This window comes from Triplophysa dalaica, chromosome 5 (assembly GCF_015846415.1).
Source record: "Triplophysa dalaica isolate WHDGS20190420 chromosome 5, ASM1584641v1, whole genome shotgun sequence".
Lineage (NCBI taxonomy): Eukaryota > Metazoa > Chordata > Actinopteri > Cypriniformes > Nemacheilidae > Triplophysa > Triplophysa dalaica.
The window spans coordinates 7,068,113-7,084,958 of NC_079546.1; the positions used below are offsets into that span (position 1 = coordinate 7,068,113).

Consider the following 16,846-nt stretch of genomic DNA (forward strand, 5'->3'; position numbering starts at 1 on the left):
ACAAATAAAGCTAGAACAAAATATTTCTGTTGTTTAAAAGGAGAGGTTCTGTTCTTTATTTTGATATACTGCATGTTTACATGTTTATACAACAAAATATTCTGGGGAGCAGACAGTTTAAAAAATAAAGTTGTAAAGACACTTGCAGGAAAAAAGTTAAAGGAGCAATTCACCCAAAAGTGAAAATTCTGTCCTTATTTACTCCATCTCAAATTGTTCCAAATCTGTATACAGTACATAACTCAACACAGAGAAAGATATTTTGAAGAATGTATGAACGCAAATAGTTCTGGTGCACTTTTTACTACCATTATCATTTTTCCTACAATGGTAGTCAATGGTGGCCAAGAACTTGGTTAGAAGCATTCTTCCAAATATCTTTCTCTCTCTTCATCGGAACAAAAGACATTTAGACAGATTTGGAGCAACACGAGAGTAAGTAAATCATGACTGATTTTTGGGTGAACTGTCCCTTAAAAGATCAAATAAAAAATACTGTGGTATGGACTTTTTTCTTTCTCCTGTTGTCTTGTTTCCCATCAAAACAAGAAATGTCCATTTCCTGGATGACTGTGTGTATAACCAAGGCGCAGGAGCCCGCATCCCTGTCTGTGCCAGGCCTCAGCATGACAGCTTTCATTCTACAGGTCAGCTTTGAGTGACCTGATCACACGCTTTGATTAATTGACTGATCAGCGGCCCGAGGTATTAACTGATGGCTGAAGCGCTTTCCGGCTCGTGTTATCTCTGCTCGGGCCAAATGGGGAGAACCACGGGGAAATCAAATCATCAGTCACGTTCATAGAGAGCGGTCTCTAAGGAGGACTAAGCCATCTATTACCACCGCCAGAGAACAGGCGAATAAAGAGGAGAGACACCCCTGCAGACAATGGAGAAGAGAGATTCCGAACAAAACAAAAGAATGTTCCTCGCTCTCTAATATTGAACTAGAGGACACACGGAGAAAGCTGAAAGGCTGAACAATTGCTTTCGGAATAAAGTTCTCCCTGGAGGGAACAACGGGCCGAATGGGAGAGAAAGAGAGAGAGACAGTGATAGAGAGAGGGAGAGTATGCATATACGAAAGGGGTCAAGGTAAAATTGTGGTTGCCCTGACTTTGTGCTGACTTTGGATTTTGTGCTGACGATGACCACATGACTTCTATCATCTGTGTGTGTGACCTCAGGTAGAGCTGTATTGCACTGTTTACATATTCATGTCCACTGGGGTCTTCTGGGTAAAAGTGGGCTACCTTTGGTATATCCCAGTGAATTTATCCCTCTGGGGGAGCTTTGTGTGAGCACATTTATTTACAAGAACTTCCTTTTTGTTATTATGTGCAAAATGTTCACGTACAGATTGAAGTTTCCATTTCGGAGGTGTTTGATAAGGTAGGCGTTGATCATAATGTTCAATCTTTAGGGTTGGGGTTTGTTTAAATAGTCTTAAAGAGATAGTTCACGCGAAAGTGAAAATTCTGCCATCATTGACGTATAGGTTTCTTAGTTTTGTTAAACACAAAAGAAGATTTTTTTGTAGAATGTGGCCAAGCCATTCTGGGGCACCACTGACTACTGTACCACAGCTTAGTTTTATACTATTGTAGTCAATGGTGCCCCAGAACTGTTTGGTTGCAACAGTTTCAGTGCAACAATAAAATGTGTACAGATTTGAAAAATTTGAGGCTGAGTATATCAAGATATGTGTTAGTATTTTGGCTATTTTTTTTTACAAATATACTATTGGGTGAGTGAGGGGACTTGAGATCCAAAGATTTGCATTTAAAGACGTACCGAGTCATATCTTAAGATGAGAATATAAAACAGATCTGGTGGTGGATTCTTCTGACCTTGGAAAGACGCAATTACCAATGTATAAGGATAGGCGGGATTTGAGGGTGGGACATGTCCCCACCACTTTTTGGAAGAAATGCTTGCAGAAGGGGTGTGTTGTTTAGGGGTCATTAACATCTAAAACTGGTGTAAAACACAGGATGCGCTGCTTACTCAACATCTCCTGCTGCTCACAGTCGTAAGTTTTATTTGTGAAGATGGAAATTCGCAACTTCAGAACCGCGGCCAGTATGCGTACATCATCCGCACTAGCGGTGCCTGTGCTTCCAGTTCCAACCACAAAAAGGCGTAAACCAATGAAAAAGTGACATTTTCAGTCATAGGAATAAGTTTAATGTGAGAGCTGGAGACGACAAGCGGAATAGCCAATGGACGGACAGCCCACTACATATAATAAATAAAATAATTGATAAAAGTATTGTTTTTGTCATCTCTGTCCCCACCACTTTTCAAAGCAAAGTTACCCCACTGTGCATTAGCAACCACTCACAACAGCCCCAGCAAACATATGAAAATTGAGTTAATTTCTTTTTATTTAAGTTGAAAACCGAACAAATATTTCAGAATTTATCGCAGGTTATTTTGAGAGCTAGAAAGTGGGAGTGAAATGTATTTTATGCTTAAAGATTCTTCTGTGTTTCTGTGACCAATGGCTGAACACTAACACCCACATGAGTGAAGACTCTTTTGCTAACATTTGGCCATCTTCCCAATTAAGAGGCAAATAAACAGCAGGGCTGTACTCTCACCACACTCCGCAATTATCAGGGTGGCTCAATTCAAAGAGGACTGTGTTCTCTTCATTTGCAATAAAAACAAGTTGTTTTTTGTAATAGTATTTTGTTAATCCGGAACAAATGGAAACTGACACAGCTGGTGGACACCAAGTTCACAAAGAATAGTTAAAGGACAATTCAAGGAAATACGTGGGCATTTAGAGGAAATCTAATAATGACGTTTGTCCATCTGGAGAACCTTTATGAACTTGTCCATTCAGAACAGATAGGCCCCAGCCACCCCCAGATAAATGTTCAATCATGACTTATGTAAATTAAGTAAGGGGTAAAATACATCTAGCCAGTTATTGCACAGCTTATTACACAAAAAACATGCAAACAAACTCAATATTTATCCAAATAAAAAGTCATTTCAAACCTGTATGAATTTCTTTCTTCCGCATAACCCAAAAGAAGATGTTTTAAAAAACGCTGGTAACCGAACGACGGTACCCTCACTTCTATTGTATGGATTCAAAACCAATGCAATTTGATGGGTAGCGCCGTTGTACGGTAAACGTCATTCTTCCAAATATCTTCTTTTGTGTTCTGCAAAAGAAATAAAGTCCTAGAGGTTTGAAATGACAACAGGACAAATAAAGGATGACAGAATATTCATTTTTGGGTGAACTATACCTTTAATGTAATAAGACTTTATATCACTGTACACACTTTACATTTGCTGATATTTATTTAGTTATTTGTAAATTATGTGTCTTTATCTTGTGTACACCACGCACATTGTGTACATTTGCTGTTGTGTATTATTATTAGGTATATTACGTGTCATTTGTTTTATTCTGGTGTAAAACTTGTGCAGAAATGTTTACTGTGTAAATGTGTACAAGAAATGTCTGTCAAACTGCCATGTTGGTCGGAACTGCACCCAAGTTTTCACCTACTGTTGCACCTGTGTATATGGTTGAGTGACAATAAAGGGATTTCAGTCGAGTTAAAACAACACCATACCTATTCAACATCTTTTTCTCCGCACTACTGTCCTCCACCTCAGTGTCAGGTCAAAAATATACTTTCCTCATTGTAACTCTGACAACGCTCCCGGCGAACATTAATTGCGAATCCACGCTCGTAATGAAGTGTAATAATCAGGGATTAAGGCTGCCGATAACAGAAGCCCAGATCATACCAGCTATATGCCATTTATTTCAGTCTGACTGGAACTCCGCCACCAAGAGAAAGGGATTTTTTTTTCATTTTATATAACTTGGTAAAGACAGTTTCCAGTTTTAAAATGAGGTCCAAAAATAGCAGTGTTTTCAAATACCTTCTCTCTCTAGAGAAACGGCTACATGCAGAAACCCTCCTGTTGCCTTTTGGGCTGTAAATTGACTTCACAAGCTGCTCTGTCAGAAAGCAGCTTTCCTGACACCTGCTGCCATCCATCAATCCAACCCCGGCCGAAGCTCGTGGAAACGGGCGGCCAACTGAGCCAATTAGCTGCCGGGGTGAGCGGCGTGCACCGGTGCCAACCAGAGACCCGGCCAATTAGGGCCGCTTTCAGAACACTGGCACGGCGTGTGGGCAGCAAAGGCTACAGAATTCAACGAACAAGGGAAAATCAGCGGGGAGTCTGAGCTGAAAAGACATGGGGGAAAACAGACAACGAAAAAGTGGGATTGTCGGTTACGCGTTTAATTTAGTGAACCTTCAATCCGCACACCCACAAATTCTCATGCTGAACGTACACGGTTATCCGCACATTACCATAAACCCAAAGCACACTCAATTAAACTTGGTATAACGTCGTTTTCCGAGCTCTGCTTTTTGACTTCTCTTTACCTGGAACAATCACACGTGGCAACACTCTGCATGACCGACGGATCTCCAAAGCAAAACATGTGCAGTTAATGAATACTAATGCCCGTTCAGTCATGCTACAGGTCGCACACACAAAGCTTTCCTGTATTGAACCAGTTTATTTCGCCGAAGACTGAAGACATGAAGGAAACTCATATCTCTGGAGCAGGGAAGAGAGAGATTTATTTTGGCCAAATACCACCTACAAGTACATCCAATTCAAAAACCAGCAAGTCCTCTTTAATACCTGGGAAATTAAATTGTGGGTTATTATCAGTCAGGCCCAGTCGGCTGTATCTAAATGTAACAGCGTTTGAAGCACGCAGATTTGCAAGGGGGACGTTTGCTGCAGCTGGCACTATTTAAAGGCTGCAGAAGAGGAGAGAGAGAGAGAGAGAGAGAGAGAGAGGTGGACAATTGTGATCTCGAAATACAAGCTTAACTGAAGTGGCGTCTGCAGTACAACCATTAAATAAAAACATCTTATAACCTTTTTTTTACCTTTTTTTGAGTTCCACATAAGCCTCAGATACAGATTTTGAATGACATGAGGGTGAATAAATGATGGAATAAAAATAGGACCGTTTTCATCTTTATGTCATTTAAAATCCGTAATACTTTTTTGCTAAATGTTTGATGGCCTCACTTTCGGGGTAAGCAGAAAAACAACAACGATCCTTCATGATTTACAGCGTGAGAAATGGCCAGGTGTTTCATGCTTTCTTAGGCACACATTTGGCGAGCTTTCGCTAGACGATCTCGTCTTTTGTCCCAACAAATCACTTTGCCAGCCATCAAATAAGTTGCATCGGTCACTGGCTTGGAGATTGATGACTCTGGGTTTGATTGAAACGTCTGCCCCAGGGTTTGCCAGTGTCTGAATGAAATGATATGCGTTGTGATTGATTGGCTGTCCTACACGATTGCTTGAAGGCCGGAGTCGCTGAAATCCAAACACTACTAGACTTGACGGGTATATTAATGCCTAGAATCGCTGACAGCATTTATGCTTTGAGTGATATGACCGCCGTGCTCGAATCACGAAGCGTTGCAAAGAAATCTATGCATAAGTATCTGTTGTGAAATAGAATTATCTCAATGTTCATCTTAAATGTGAGTGAAAATGACAAATGACTGTGATTTATTGTATGTGATTCAACTGCAGTTTGAGGAAATACAAGTTTTAAGGTTTTCTTCTAGCTCAACTTATGATCAGTCATGTGTTTGATTTCCAAAAAGAATACACAATAAGTCTAAATGACTTATGACTAAGTGTCTGCTATGCCCAAATGTAAATGATCAGCATCTGAACTCCATTTTTACATCCATCGAACAAAGTGGCTTTTAAACGTTCTAAACCAAAGTCACACGTGGCTAACTTTGGTAAAGCACATTGCAAAACGCAGGCTCTTTCTGCCGGAGAAAACAGAGCTTTGCCACTAAGCTGGTGGGCTCTGAGAAAAATGATTTATGGTTGCAGGTGGGAGTCAGCGATCGCTTTGAGAAGAAGGACAGCCATCAGAACAGAGACCTCAGAGCACTTGGCTCGGGCAAGATAATTGGAGAAGCTAATTTGGGGGTGCGAAAGCTGTTCCTGGAGAATGCCGCCGGTGCAAGCACTCCCCGGTGCTATTGTACGTGACCAACGGAGTCTGGAGACCGAAGCATGTTCAGAATTTTGATGAGAGGGGGATCGATAACTCCTTGAAGTAGGAGAGGAAAATAAAATACACATACGCTACCACCGGTCAGCTTAATAGTTCGCAACCTTTGAATCGCTAGTTTTGTTACTTGGCCTTTAGGCTGCATTTTTTTTGCGGGGCAGAGCAAAAGGTAGACATTTTAACCACCAGCGGGGAATCCGAAAACCTGGTTAAACTATTCAAAACTGACTTTACGTCTAGCGGCTAATCTTCCACCTTGCGAGTGATCTTTTAAAAACTCAAAAAGTGAACACAAAGTACCCAGTTTTCTTAAAATTGACTTCACTCTCACGCTTTAAACTGGTTGGAGCGCTCACACAAAACCAAATATTCAAGTTAAAGTGAAACTACTTTAAACATAGCTTGACGTTCAAGACCTACCCAAGTCACACTGACATAGAAAGTCCAAAAGATCCCAGCAAGATCTCCACACAACCTCTGCTTTATCCGCCCAAAACGTGACTAATGCCGTAAAAACCCGCTGGTCCGTGTTAATGTCCCAGGAGTGAGCGTGTACCATACAGCTAATGCATTTGTAAGGCAAACTGCAGAAAACGCTGAAGTGTGGCACTGCGGAACGCAGTAGGAACGCATTTCAAAGCCTGATTGATGTTTAATGATTGAGCGCCTCGCAGTCAGGCAGAAACACACTCGGAGGAAGGAGCTAGTCTACTTGGACAAAGGACTTAACAAATCGCCTTTGAAAGGTCCATCTATTCAAAGCGTGCTGAGAGCAGCAGAACCATATACTACCACAGCAAGGAATTTCAAACACATATTGATGTTCGGAGGCTATTTAAACTCATTTCAATTTCCAATTACTAACAGGTTGAACGGTACTTTGCGATAAAAGAATAACATATTGATCAACTCGCCATATCTCTCACTTTAATAACCGCATTCTCAGCGGTGATGTTTTAATCCATTTTTAATTCAACGAGGTCTTTTGCTCGAACAAAAACACAGGTGGTGCACACACGCATGCTAAAATACTTCTGTTTACACAATAGACCCACAAATTATTCGACGACAAAACCACCAAAACCAGAAGGTCTTCAGAAATTCCCATTTGTGGCTGAAAAGCGGGAAATTGCAATGTGCGTCTGGCAGAAATGTATCTTCGGCCTTTCAGGAGAGGAAAAAGTCATTTCAAGGAGGTAAAAAAGGGAAATAAAAGAAAAGAGTTTTATGATAGCACTGTCAGAACCAATGATTACATGAGAAAAAAGTGCTATGAATCGGGCGATAAGCCTTCAAATTCTATTAAAGACGCACTGCTCAGAAAGGACTCAAAATTGAGAGGGATGAAATGCGTGTGATGATGTCCGTGAGTGAGAAGTTTCTGTTAAAAGAAAAAAAGACGCTTAATTGACTTGTGTGTGTTTGTTTCACACCCACAGGAAAAGTATTTCGTGGCACGTTTCCCTTCATTGATCCATTATGCTTATTTACACCCGCACGGCTATTTTATAAAAGCTGAGCACCAAAAACAGCAAAATAATCATCAAAGCATTGCCGGATGTTGCGGAGGACTGTTTAAAAGAACGGTAGACGCAAAATTAAAATTGTCATCATTTTCTCACCATGTCATTCTAAATTCGTATGACTTTCTATTTTCTGTTAAATGCAAAATGAGAATCTGGACCCTTTTCTTTCATGTCATTATGATGAATGATGTCAAGAGATTTTAAGCAGGAGAAAGAATGCAAAAGTCTCACTACCACTGCTTTTATATAATTTTTTCAATATACATTTCTATGTTTTCTGAGTAGCAATAGTTGCACTGAACTAGTTGCATGTAGCATTTTCATTACATTTATGGCACTTGAAGTGTCCTCTAATGCCCATTCATTGAAATTAAATCATGACAGAATTTTCATTTTTGTTGAACTATTCCTTATCCTTTCATATGTAATTAAACGCCTATTCCCTTTGCGTCATCTTATGTTGCATTTTTATTGGCTAGTAGTAACGGTCCAGTGTGCTGAAGGATACAGCTTTCATCCCTCAGCAGTCCGACTCCTGATAAACCCATAATATTGAGTAACACTCATGCAATAGCAATTTGTTACTCCAGCATGATTCATTATTGGTATCACTGACAACTGCTGGCGGCTTTGTGCCTCTGTGCGCTATATTATACTGTATTGCAATAGGAGGAGATTGAATTAGAATGGATTGTCTCTTTTGGCCTACTGTAATCTATGTTTGTATTTGTTTCCAAGACCAAATGTAGTCAAAATCCAGATATAACGGAATCTGGAAATGTTACCAGCATATCCCGAAGAGCCAGAATGTCATTTTCCAATGTCAAAGGCCCTAAGGTGACTCTACTCCATGTCTGACCGGCTTATAAAGAGCAAACTTTGTAATGAGCCCAGCACCAACAAATCAAAAGAAAACAACAAATCCTGCACACGAAATGCCCCAAGCTGCCCCCTCCTCTCTCTGCTTTAGATTTACCCGACGTTCCCAATAACGTTTTCCCAATTTTCTCTCTCTCTCTCACACACACACTCGCACCTTCCAGCTGTGAATTACAGCCCATCTCCCCCAAAAATGATTCATTCTTCTATTACAGAGATGACTGTGTGAAATGAGCTATGTAATCAATACCATACGTTTGTAAACAGCTTCGGTTCTCCTGGGAACCCGTTTTTTTACTCCGTGCTCAAATAATCTGTGCCCTGTCAAAACAATATAGGGGCCTCTAGTCCTACAATGTGTTTACAAGGGCAATTTGGCTGCCCGCAAATAAAATTACCTTACCCTGGTATGTCCGTCTATACTGGCGTGATTTAGCACAGAATTCAAAGAAGATGTAAATCAGTGGACGTTTGGTTAATGTAATTGTGTGTTTAGTACATATTGATGTTTGTGTATGCTGCCGCGTTGTTTTGAATGTGTGCATGTCTGTTGCGTATGTTTGCGTGTTTTGCCAAAAGTTTATTTACATATTGCGTCTCTTTGTCATCTCGGTGTAGAAATGATGTGTGTTTGCTGATGTCCACTGCCTGTAATCGTCATTCCGTTTAAACAAGAATGTGGGAAAGTGCCCAAACATCCCTGTCAGTCAAGCTCAGCCAATCAGATAGCACAATCTTTCAATAGTCCCAACAACCAGCCAATCAGATCCAGTCACAGAGCTATCATTACTACTCCAGCTCAGGTAGAAGGTACATCCATAAAAAGATGCAGATTCTCAGAAGAACAAATTTGTTTAAGCTCAAGGCAGTATTAAAGGGACAGTTCACCCAGAAATGGCTCAACCTCGTGCTGTTCCAAATCTGTTTAAAAATCTTTGATCTGACGAACATAGAGAAATATATTTGAAATAATTATAACCAAACAGTTCTCAGCCACCATTGACTACCATAGCCAAATTTACAAAAGTATTCAATAGTGCCTGAGAACTGTTTGGTTATATAAAAAAATCAATATATCTTTCTTCCTGTTAGAAGAACGACAAAACTTATAAACTTGAGCGTAAATAATGACATCATTTTCACTTCTGAGTGAACTATCGCTTTAAATAAGTTTTGCTATTTATTTAAACAAAGTCCATTTTTACCTACACCTAAACCACATCCATATGTGATCTGAAATCCGCACATGTTCCAGTCTGAAAGGTCAGATAAGATTTCAAAAGCAAAATGTACATTTTTCCACAATGACACATTAGGTCTCCGGCCATCATTAGGACACAGGTATCGACTACATGGTGTGAATAAACCGATCAAATTTCAACATTTGCAAAATCCAGACAGATGGTCTTAAATACAAGATGTGAAACCATACTGAAAGTGTGAACAATGCTTAAGCTGCCCACAACTAGGCCAAAGTCATGCAGTAAAGTTTTACTATGAACTCACATAGATCTGAGCTCGTAATCTCTCGTCCTCCGCGCTGACTCTCTCTCTCAGTATGGCGTTCTTGACGTTGTCCTCCGCACTGGCTTTTTCCATTGCCAGGATCCTGCGCACCTCATCCTTTACCTGGGCCTGAGCCACTGAATGGGCCTTGGATCTTTCCTTTTCCAGCCTGAACATAAAGAATACAGACACTATTAGATACCATGCTGGTCTACGGTCTCATCTACATATAACTGGATATGAATGGCATCTATTTCAGCTTTGCTGATAACCATAATTACGGAGTCAGAATTAAGGTACTGTTTATTCTTAGCTGTTGATAAGGGTGGAGTGAATGTCATTTTAAACATCTGGCAAAAAAGCGATTCATATTTGTGGGTGTAAAAATTGACATTTTATGTATGATATGCATTCTTAACAAGTCCATCAAAAGCTCAAAAGAAACTCAAACAAGAAGTTAATTTGTATCTATACTCAATTACATAGACCGAATGATTTCAGGGATGGCACCCATTGACTTGCATTGGTTTTGTGTCCATACAACAGAAGTGAAGCTGTTGTTCGGATACTAACATTTTTCAAAATATCTTCTTTTGTGTTCTGGTGAAGAAAGAAAGTCATACAGCTTTGAAATGACAAGAAGGTGAGTAAATGGGTGAAGTTCATTTTTGGGTGGACTTTCATTTAAAGTAAGATTTTGAATAGATTGGCTCACTTAAAGTTATTAAATAGATGTGCGGAGGTATTTTTTTGTTTGATGTTTTTGATATAATTCTGTGGTGCTACTTGGATTTTTGGGCTGGAATGTTGAGAGTTAGGAGCCGTCACCAGGTTCTCACAGTTGCCTAGCAACCGCAGCACCATTAAGCAGAAGGCTTGATTTGTAAAGTAAACTCAGGCAAACTATAATCTGTGATGCTCTGTTTTCAATCAAATAGCAGGTCGTGTAAAAAAAGAAACCGGAAAAATATAAACGCGAAAGCTGAAAAGGGCAATACGAGAGCAGATAATTACACCAGTATCATAACAAACACAAACAGGAGATTTTCTAAGATGCAATTGAAAGTTCCACAAAAGTTAATAATTGCAACAGACTGAAATATTGGGGAAAACCACCTTGAATTTGTCTTTACCAAACACAAGTGAAAACTGATCTCGAACATATACACTCACCTAAAGGATTATTAGGAACACCTGTTCGATTTCTCATTAATGCAATTATGATGTTGGTGTAATGGTGGGGGGCATGTTTTCTTGGCACACTTTAGGCCCCTTAGTGCCAATTGGGCATCGTTTAAATGCCACGGCCTACCTGAGCATTGTTTCTGACCATGTCCATCCCTTTATGAGCACCATGTACCCATCCTCTGATGGCTACTTCCAGCAGGATAATGCACCATGTCACAAAGCTCGAATCATTTCAAATTAGTTTCTTGAACATGACAATGAGTTCACTGTACTAAAATGGCCCCCACAGTCACCAGATCTCAACCCAATAGAGCATATTTGGGATGTGGTGGAACGGGAGCTTCGTGCATCCCACAAATCTCCATCAACTGCAAGATGCTATCCTATCAATATGGGCCAACATTTCTAAAGAATGCTTTCAGCACCTTGTTGAATCAATGCCACGTAGAATTAAGGCAGTTCTGAAGGCGAAAGGGGGTCAAACAAAGTCTTAGTATGGTGTTCCTAATAATCCTTTAGGTGAGTGTATTTTACTTTAGATTTGACTGCATTCGGTGGTAGTAAAGATAGAAAGTAAAATAAATGTTTGTGTCGTCTTCTCGCGCATCTGTGTATGTGCATCCCCCATCGAGCAATTTTTTCTCCAGAGATAAAAAGTGAGTGACTTCAGCCATGTCCAGTTTCAGTCTACTGAACTGGATACAAATCAGCACAACACATCCATCATTACTTCCCTCTTCGGTATTGTGTGCGTTTCTACACACTAAAATAGGTCAAAAGTGTGCGGACAAGATGGTGTAATCCTCAGGCCAACAAAACAGACCACTTGAATCCAATTAAGAGCGTCACGGAAAAGAAACAACAAAAATTGCAGTAAAAACTCGCACAATATACAAAAGCAACCTTCCTAATATACGATCAATGCAGGTTATAGAGGAAACGTCTGTGGAAGAAGAGGCAAAACCTTCATTACCAACACAAACGAGTCGACGGCCTTGACTGAAAAGGTTTGAGGCCCATGTCGATGCATTATTCTGATCATCAGCTGGATCATAAAGCCAATGAAGTCTTCTTCTACAGCCAAAGATATGAACTGCATGAAAAGTCAAATATTTATTTTGAAGAAGAACGGCTATTGATCCAAACATATTAGAATAGTCTATTGACAAAGAAAAAATGTTGCTTCCTTGCTTGTCACAATAGACAAGATGTCCCGCTCTTTGATCCGAAAGACTAATATGGGGTGAGATGACCTTAAAAACCAAATAAAGGCAAATCGAAAAGTTTTTCAATAATTCATGCTGTAGTTGAGGAACTCATTTTACTCTCTCCATTGTTATAAATAAACTATGCTTTGATAATGTCAGATAGACAATACTGGAACCACTCTGCCGTCATTTTGAGCCCCATTGCTCTTTGATGTTATATAGCGTCTATTCTAACTTGATGGTCACCATTTATACAGCCTTGTGTTGTTTCGAAAACAACAGGAAAAATGTTTATAAAATACATTTCTTGAAAGTATGTAGTAGATGTCAAGTCTTGTAAAGCCATTTTTGCTTTACCAAAGTAAAAGTAAAATAAATATATCACATATACATATAAATATACGTATGTTCCAAGTAATATAAATCAAACTGCAGTAAGGTTATTTTTATTGAGTAAACTCAAAAAAAGCTAACTTACATAACACAACAAAACCATGACAACACAATAAAAAACAGGTTTTGAATTCAACAGATTCAACTTCATAAACAGATGTAATTTAATATCATAATACTATAATAATTTGTATCAGCATTAGCGCAATGTAACGTTCTCCATTTGTATTTTATGAAAAACACAGTATTCAGGTTTGAGGTTAAGTAAATGATAACAGAATCTTCATTCTGAATGAACTATGTCTTTAAAACCGGTCTCAACCTCAATGCACATTCGCTGTTTGCTTTGAGGCTGTTCCCGTACTACAGGGACAAAAGTGTTTGCCATCCTTCACATCCATGTAGCGCAAACCTCTCTACGCCTACAGGACCTGGTCTCGCTTTCCCTCTGCTATCCCACCATCTGGCTCTCTCTATTGCAATTTAGCTCAACACTTATTCCAGACAAAACGGGATGTGACACACCTGTATAACACTTATAGAATGTTTCCCCCTGCAACAGCATTTAAAGGAGCCATGCATTATTAATTCAGAAAAATAATGTGCAAGAATGCCGGGATTGAATATTTCATGAGTCTGCCCGTGGCCCCTCCCTGGCTGTTGGCCGTGTGGCTGTTTCTTTATGGCTCTCGCTGGGGGGGAAGTGTTCCCCTAGGAAAAGACTAAAAGACTGATACTATAATTGTCAAATAATGAATAAACGCAAAGCTGTGCGCCTGTAGCTTTAATTACACAATTTGTCTTGGGCGGTAGTGCGGCTCTGGCATCGGCCTCTGATGGAATCAACAGAGAAACTTTCTGTAAAATTAGAATTTTGTCAGACTGTTATTTTCAAACGATATTTTCACCAATCGGCTGCAAATTAGAGGTTGGGAGAAATAAAGAGAGAGGAAGTAAAGGGACAAACAGTGATTAAGTCAAAAGGTGACATGGATAAAATGAAAACAAACCCAGGCTCCCGTGCAACATGCCTCGGGGGAGGCAACATACGCCTGCATTTCAGCTGTGAAATGAAAGTGGGCAAGAGCTTCATGGTGGGCTTTGAAAATAAATGAACATAACGTCTGTTCGTTTCAGCGTGCACCAACAAATCCATATATTATTATGCATACAATAATATTAGATTTCACCCCAAAACTCATCATTTAAAGAATGTTGTTACCTGCCAACCATTCACTTGCATTGGTTTTGTGTCAATACAATAGAAATGAATGGGTGCCAGTGCTGTACCAAATTTCTTCAAAATATCTTCTGCGGAAGAAAGTCTTAAAGCTTTGAAATGACAAGAGGGTGAATTAATGATGACAGAACTTTCATTTTGGGGTAAACTCGCAAAACCTTTGTTTTCTAATGCTTTAAATCCAAAAAGAGAAAACAATAATAAATACTACAATACAAATTCTGACAAATAAAAACACAAAGCAGTGAAGGTGAAATGCAATTTTTTTGAGGTCAGGGGTTATAAGAATAGCTTGATGGCCTAAGGTGCACCCTCATCCTCTGTCTGTCCCCCTGAGGACTGTCTGTAATCCTGGCTGATTCTCTTTGCGCTCGAGATCTTTCTGCTGAGGCAGCATTGGACAGGTCAGCCAACTCTAGTTCTGTGCTTTTGATCTGCAGAACGGTTCTGCTCTACTGCCTGCTGCAAATCTGCCTTTAGAAAAGCCCGCAAAGGCACTCGCACACACAGCCTCCCGCTTTTCAGCGCATCACAAAACGACTTTTGCAGATTATTGTACGCTTACGAGTGTCCACGTATCTTTTCCGATTATAAAAGCTGTACAATTCTCAAACGCCAGCTAATGGGCCCGCAAACTAATTTACCACAAAGCTCACTCACAATAAAAAAAATTAAGAAAGTATATTTCAAAACTGCAATCTGCCTGTTTGCCTCTTTATCGGCACCTCTGTTTAAAACATAAACCTGCAGCTTACTTTAAATATAGTATTTATCTTAACGTAAGTTGAAGTCAAACTGACATGTTGACATGTTCCGTGTTTATTTTTAACCAAATAAAGTAACGACTTGCAGATTAATTGCAGGTAAATTAGCCAAAAGTTGGCGGTACTGAAGTATCTGTTCTTTATGAGAGCAAAAATTTTACTTCATATTCATTACATTGTAAAGAATAATTTCATACTCTTCACTACACTACTTTTTTATAAATACATTTTATTTTTACATTTAATACCTATGTACAGTAAAAAAGTATTTATACTTTTTTTTATTTACTTGAATAAAAGTACCTAGATTTTTTAAATAACATGCAGTATTTATTAAATGTGGTGGAGTAAAAAGAATGATATTATGGTTTAGCTTTGTAGTAAAGTAAAAAAATCCAAAGTAAAAACACGTTTAATTAAACATTCATATAAATGAACAGAAAGAATCATTAGAAAAAGTGGAAAGAAATGTAAATTAAAAAAAGAAGTAAAGGAATGTGCACTTCACATATAGGGACACCTTATATATATCTTAAATGAACGGCCGGAAGCCAGCAGCATTAAAGGTCGCTGCTAAATTAAGTTGGCACGGTCTGACAAATCTACCAGCGGAACTCTTCCAGGAATTCAGTCCCTTTAAATGGCACCCGTGAAGCCAAACTTCGATTAGCTTTGATGATGTAGAGATACATCCAATCTGAGATTTGTTTAATAGAATCATCTGGAAAAATATTAACTAAAGGAGCTTTATGTAAAACCATGAAATATGTTCATGTATGTTTGAAACAAAACAGAAGTATAACTCGGGTATGTTTCCAAAGGCCATCTCTCAAAAAACCTGACTGTAAATGTACTAAAAACCAAAGGAAAAGCATATGAAACTGAAAACACATCGCAGCAAACTAGATGTTCACAATATTAGATACAATGTGTACGTTTCTCTAAAACAAAGCTCCACTTGTAGGCAAGGTTGGAAAACGCCAATATAAGGTCTTCAAAAATCAAAGCCGCAGGCTAATTCCTGTCAATACGATCCTGCAGTCTCGAAAGGGCACTTTTAAAACACAACACATCCCAGGGAAGAAGAAGAAAAAAGGAATGAAAGAAATGGGAGTTGGAGAAAGCTAAATGGAAGACAACATTAAGGACAATATTGATTCTGTCCTTCCAAGCATGACATCATGGTCAATAAAGCCCCTACTTTCCCTTAATGGCGTCGCCGAGGCGATGGGATGGAGCACTCTGCCTCGGTTGCTTCAACAACAATGCTGTAAAACAACAAAACCTGCCCTTAAATTTACTTTTATAGCTGACAGAAAATAAACTCCCTGTCAATAGCAATTTCGGTAGGTCAGACTGTTGGCCTTGTTGGGAATAACTGTATGAGTGGAACTGGAGCAGAGAGTCAATGCTGGTGCATTCATCACCTGCTACAGGAGAATCAAACAGATTGAGTAGTTAAGGAGCCGAACGCAGAGAACTCACGAGTAAAGTGTGATGGTTTGAGAACGAGGATAATATAAAGAGTTTTGGGAATGTTCGGTCCTAAGTCCTTGAATGGATTGGAAGTGATTCCAATCTGTGAATTTCTTGGAACTCCATATTGACGCTTGTGATTCTGTAGTGTCTCCGTTTTACCAACGTAATGAGACGTATTGTTTTATGTTCTTTCAAAACTCTCAACTCAACCGCTTCCATGCTGTTTTTGTCTCTACTCAAGTTCGGAAAGAAAATTACATGCTCTACAGCATAACCAAAGTAATTTAAATCGGAACTTTTAGGAGTGAATTACAATTTTGTCATCATTTTCAAGAAGATATGTTGAAGAATGTTGATCACCAAACATTATTAGCCCCCATTAACTTCCATTGTATGAACAAACCACTGTGACATTTCTCAAAATATCTTCTTTTCACAAAAGATAGAGTAATATACAGGTTTCAAATGACATGAAAGTAAATAAAAGATATCGGAATTTTTATTTTTAGGTGAACTATCCCTTTAAGTAAGCTATAATCACCGCAATGCAC

At 39.2% G+C, this 16,846-nt stretch overlaps 1 protein-coding gene across 4 annotated transcripts in view; it reads right to left on the reverse strand.

The window, feature by feature from the left end:
• The window catches only part of chchd3a (coiled-coil-helix-coiled-coil-helix domain containing 3a), a 53,313-nt gene that overhangs the window by 29,313 nt on the left and 7,154 nt on the right, over nt 1-16,846 (reverse strand). For all 4 annotated transcript variants that reach the window (XM_056749356.1, XM_056749355.1, XM_056749354.1 and 1 more), the window contains one exon: nt 10,024-10,192. In XM_056749356.1, coding sequence (XP_056605334.1) covers nt 10,024-10,192 — 169 coding nt within the window. The remainder of the gene's footprint in view (nt 1-10,023; nt 10,193-16,846) is intronic.